We start from the raw sequence: 5,589 nt of genomic DNA, 5'->3' as shown, positions 1-5,589 counted from the left end.
TAAAATTGTGACTACTAGTTGAATTTTAAGGTGTGGACAGTATAGGAACTGGGGACTAGGACAGAACACAAAGTACAACGTCTAGTATTGTGTTAAAGACAGTTCCAGAACTTCTTAGTTCGTCTGGTGGTTAATGCTTCTTACTTACTGACTGTTGATTTCATTTCATCTTGTTTATATATTGGTCGTGACTATTTATTTACTTTTTAAAAGGATGCCGGTTTGCATTACTTACCGAAAATATAAACAAAACTGACCTTTGTCATATCAATAATATGTTGATTATGATAACAAAAACACAGGTTTCAGCAGAGATGGGCATTTCGTAATTGATTCCTGATTCCACGATTACTCGAAATTACTTTGTAATCAGATTACCGATTCCCAGATTACTTTGTAATCTACAATACCAAATTACTAAGTACAATTCCATTTGAGGAATCAGGAATCAGTTTTTCTAATATTACAATTCCTAGTAATTGGAATCAATGTCGATTCCCCATTACAGGAATGCATTACTTGATTCCTTTCAGATTACATTTTCGTACTTCTACTATCAAAAGTACATTTCGATAGTAGATATGTATAGATGTTGTTGATGTTGGCTGACTAGATATAAATGCACCTTATAAAGTGCATGGCAGATATATGTTGGATTCCAAACCCGTCATCATTTTCGAATTCTGCACTCCCTGAAACCTATAAAGCGACATCCATGACGACTTTTATGTCAAAGTGCACGGCAGACATGTCGGATTCCAAAACTATCATCATTTTCGAAACCGGCACTCCCTGAAACCTATAAAACGACATCCATGACGACTTTTATGTCAAAATGCACGGCAGACAAGTTGGATTCCAAAACTGTCATCATTTTCGAATTCTGCACTCCCTGAAACCTATAAAACGATACCCATGACGACTTTTATGTCAAAGTGCACGGCAGACATGTCGGATTTCAAAACTGTCATCATTTTCGAAACCGGCACTCCCTGAAACCTATAAAACGACACCCATGACGACTTTTATGTCAAAGTGCACGGCAGACATGTTGGATTCCATAACTGACATCATTTTCGAATTCTGCACTCCCTAAAACCTATAAAACGACACCCATGACGACTTTTATGTCAAAGTGCACGGCAGACATGTCGGATTCCAAAACTGTCATCATTTTCGAATTCTGCACTCCCTGAAACCTATAAAACGACACCCATGACGACTTTTATGTCAAAGTGCACGGCAGACATGTCGGATTCCAAAACTGTCATCATTTTCGAAACCGGCACCCCCTGAAACCTATAAAACGACACCCATGACGACTTTTATGTCAAAGTGCACGGCAGACATGTCGGATTCCAAAACTGTCATCATTTTTGAAACCGGCACCCCCTGAAACCTATAAAACAACACCCATGACGACTTTTATGTCAAAGTGCACGGCAGAGATGTCGGATTCCAAAACTGTCATCATTTTCGAAACCGGCACTCCCTGAAACCTATAAAACGGCACCCATGAAGACTTTTATGTCAAAGTGCACGGCAGACATGTCGGATTCCAAAACTGTCATCATTTCCGAAATCTGCTCCCCCGAAAACATATATGATATGAGTTTCACACAAAAAGTGTATTTATGGCTGGGAGAAGAACGATCAAAGGTATTTTGACACCGAATAATGTAATTTAGTCTGAACAATATTACGTAATCAGATTACTGGAGTAATTGATTACGAAGGAATCACGATTACACTTGTACTTAGATATACTTATTCAATTCCAAAGGAATCAATTACGCAAGTAATCAGCGGATTTGATTCCAGTAATTTCGATTACCAAAGGAATCGATTACTAAGGAATCATGATTACTGTAATGTAATGTGTAATTTAATTCCAGAAGGAATTGATTACGCCCAACTCTGGGTTTCAGTCAACTGAATTTAAAGTAAAACAAATTCATCGAACATTTTAAATAATTATATTCAAAATACAATAGGGAATTGAATCTTATATGTTAAGGACTAAGGTAATTAAAACACTGTTTAAAATATATAAAGTATTTTATCTAAACTTGCTTTAACATTCCAGTAATCTCCGAAAGTACACTTTGTTAACAACTTTAAAATTCAACATAGTTAAATCTTGAACGTACATCGTGGGACATTAACTTCGATTTTAATTTCATTTCTTCACGCTAAGTCACATGGGAATACAAAAATATACACGTGACATGACTTTTTTATCCCACATCGGTGGCAAACAAGCATACGCCGCCTGATGGTAAGCAGTCACCGTAGCCTATCGACGCCTGCAACTCCAGAGCATAGTCTAATAAAACATGGTCTTCTCTTCCCAGAGTGACACAAGCCTACGTCACAATAACATGGCCGCTATATATAGCGCTATCGCATATTATCATATAGCGCTGTCGCATGATGACGTAGGCTTGTGTTAGTCAGGTGACCTAGAAAAGACGGGAAGAGAGTACCAGGACTACCAGGCGGAGTATATTATTATACCATGCTCCAGAGGTGTTAATGCGCGTTGCCGACCTTTTAAAAACCTCCTCTTTTGAAGAACCCCATACTGTAGACCCTCGGAAGGGAGCTCATTCCACAGCCGAAGCGTCCGTGGGAGAAAATTCCTCTTAAATCGCACAGTACGCGACCATTTACGTTCTGGGTGACAGGGTGATGACATGTATATGATGATGTATGTTGTCGATTAATGGGTTGATGTTGTAAGCCCTATTGGACTCAGTGCTGTATAATTTTATCAATGATATCAACGTTGTCCTAGACCTTTATAGGTTTCTTTCCCTTCATGCAAGCCGAGAAGCCCTCGCCCAGCCCAGCTTCGGCCACAGCCTCGGCCAGCTCCTCCTCGGTGGGCGGCGCCCCGCTGTACCGAGCCGAGAGCGACACGGCTCCGACGTGGCAGTCCATCATGATCAGGAACTTGCCGTCGCGGATCAGCTTCAGCTGGAACTTGAGGAAAGGCACGCTGGCTGGGTGCGGTAGCATCTCGACTGAAAAACAGGGAGATTAAGACTATGGTCAAAAAAGTGGGAGAGGCGTTGAAGAGATATATTATCCTGTAGGGCTAAGATGGCCGGCTCTTTATCATTTGTCACCTTGCCCATCACGTTCTAACAAATATGTAAGTGCGAAAGTAACGTATAGCATAACAGGTGATAAAAATGCGACCATGATACCGGTTCTGAATAAGCCAAATTGAAACTAATATTTTATAAGAGCATTACTCGCACACACAGACGTTAAGAGCTTGGATTCTTTAGTCTTATGTGTTGAAGCCATATGATTGAAGAAGGAATTAAGTTAACGCAAAGAGAAAGAAAACGTACTATTTATATAAACATTCGTAGTCAAAATATCCCTGAGGAGGTCTGCAAGTCAGAACTATCCTTGTAAAATTTTGCATGTATTTGGAGTTTATTTGGTTATATTAACACACAATGGTTTTTTCACCCTAATACTATGACCATAATAGCAGCCAAAGCATGGTTGGCTTACCTAGAAGCCAATTCATTCAAACGTACATATGACATCAAAATATTTTAATTTCGCTGGTATTGGTGCGAACGAGACGCACGGGCAACTGATATTTTTTTATGTAATAGGAGGCAAACAAGCAGACAAATTTTGATGTCAAAATGTAAATTTGAATTTCCCTCCTGGTATACCAAACTAAAGTTAATTATATGACACTCACTAGCTCGTTGTGAGATGTTCGGTATGCCGATAAATTTTCCAGCGGGGCCAGGCTCAGCGAACAGCAGCATCTGATGGTTGAAGTACCCCATAGTCACCAGCAGAGTAGCTGCTTCCCACACTGGCTGCGTCTCCAGGTGCTTGTTCATGTCGGAGTAGAAGCGGTTGATGATCTGTGTCAAACCAAAATTGGGCTAAAGTTAAGTAGGCGAATAAAACCCACATAGAACCCGATCCCCAGCAGGTAAAGTTGCCTACTCGTATTTGACAATTCTGTTCTCCTCCTGTATCCTTCTTATCCTACAGCATTTGAACAGAATTTTCAACGACGCCACGCGTCAAGAATGGTAATTGTATTGAAAAACAACTATAATAGGCTATACCAGAGGTCACCAATTAGTTTCTTCAGGGGTCCGGTTGTTAAAGTAAGAGTGACATTCCATTTCCAACTGCAGCTGCAATACTGTTCATTTTACTATGGAAACGCGTCGCTGTCAGTGTCAATTTCCATAGAAAATGAACAGTATTGCAGCTGCAGTTGGAAATGGAATGTCACTTTAAATGACCGTCGCGGTCCGTTTCTTCTCGAGTTTATTAAATAAGCAAAAAAATAAATTAGGTCGGCCGTCCGCCATGTGGTGACCCCTGCGCTATACAAATATAAATACTACCCCGCCGCATCAAAGAAATTTTCGGTAGGAACGCAACGGCATAGCTTTGCAGGGTAGCGGCATGTCGTCTCCTAACCGTAATATTACATATACCACAGAGGAAAAATAAGTAGTAGATTCTTCATTTCCATCTTCGAATTTAACCCCAATGCGATCCTCAGTTATTATTTCGGAGCCCGCAGTCCGCAGCGCTACATTTTTAATCTGTTTTACCTAGTAGTGATTATGTACTTACCATTGGATTAACAGTTTTGAACGTCATATCAAGGCATCCAAAGGGCAATTTCAAATTCCAAGTGTAGTATATCCTCCATTTTGTCTTGACCACCATTTCAGGGTCGAAGAGTGCATTCATTCCAAAACGCGCACACATAGCGTCATTCTGCTTTAGGTCACCATAGCGGTCATCACAGATGCACAGTTTAATGACATTGATTAATACGACTATACACGTTCGTATTCTCATGGTGACTGGTTGGAGCTAAATGGCTGTTCTGTTTTATAAAGATCACAGGTAGCTACTGTTCCCATAATATGTCATATATGTAACGTTCAGCCATGTCCACACAGTCGATTTTTGTCATTGTTTGTCTCTCAGTTAAGGTACTTACTTAGTACTTTCGTGTTAAGGTGGGGTAAGGCTAACATAGTTTATTTTGCTCAGGGCTAGACAAACAGTATGAGGATTGCATACAAGTGATAATCTTACCCCGGAGATAGTTACCCCACCTTACCTTATGAGATAATAGTCCTAGCAAAAAAAATATAGAATGTTTTATAGAGAAGCTAGCATGGATTTTTTTGTGATAGATTATTTTATCCGAAGCCTGAAGCTAGGTCGATTTTTTACTACAATTTAGTAAGCTGTACCTAACATTGCATAGGTACTCAGGAAAATAATTTAGAAATAACTACTTTTATCTTTTTTTGTTACGCAGCATTTTCTGGGGCCTAAACCTGCACCAACAAAAACCATCTAAAAATAAATATGTTTTATGATACATTTTTATGTGTAGTTTCAGTCTGAGCCTACCTTTAAAGTATGTTTTGGTCCTTTGTTTCATTTTTTCCCAGGGTGCTGTGCTATGAGAATGATTGATTTATCAACAAATGTAGTCACTGTGTTTAGTTTTCTATATCCATGTCCGGAGAAATGGACATTGCCGGTATGAGTTGACATCGGTACCGC

The 5,589-nt window shown here is 39.7% G+C and overlaps 1 protein-coding gene across 1 annotated transcript; it reads right to left on the bottom strand.

The window, feature by feature from the left end:
• Positions 1 to 2,753: 2,753 nt before the first annotated feature.
• LOC134674614 (uncharacterized) lies at positions 2,754 to 4,902 on the bottom strand. Its single transcript, XM_063532732.1, has 3 exons — positions 4,636 to 4,902; positions 3,731 to 3,902; positions 2,754 to 3,026 (listed from the first exon to the last, which is right to left on the bottom strand). The coding sequence occupies exons 1-3, from the start codon at positions 4,864 to 4,866 to the stop codon at positions 2,794 to 2,796; spliced, it is 636 nt and encodes a 211-aa protein (XP_063388802.1). The 5' UTR covers positions 4,867 to 4,902; the 3' UTR covers positions 2,754 to 2,793.
• Positions 4,903 to 5,589: the final 687 nt, after the last annotated feature.

This window comes from Cydia fagiglandana, chromosome 20 (assembly GCF_963556715.1).
Source record: "Cydia fagiglandana chromosome 20, ilCydFagi1.1, whole genome shotgun sequence".
Taxonomy (NCBI): Eukaryota; Metazoa; Arthropoda; class Insecta; order Lepidoptera; family Tortricidae; genus Cydia; species Cydia fagiglandana.
The sequence above is the reverse complement of the archived record's forward strand: the minus strand, read 5'-3'. Positions and strand labels throughout refer to the sequence as shown.

Coding starts and splice junctions, on each gene's coding strand:
- LOC134674614 (XM_063532732.1), bottom strand. CDS start 4,866: ATGAGAATACGAACGTGTATAGTCGTATTAATCAATGTCATTAAACTG. Junction 3,903..4,635: donor TCAAAACTGTTAATCCAATG/GTAAGTACATAA, acceptor GGTTTGACACAG/ATCATCAACCGCTTCTACTC. Junction 3,027..3,730: donor GAACATCTCACAACGAGCTA/GTGAGTGTCATA, acceptor CCTGTTTTTCAG/TCGAGATGCTACCGCACCCA.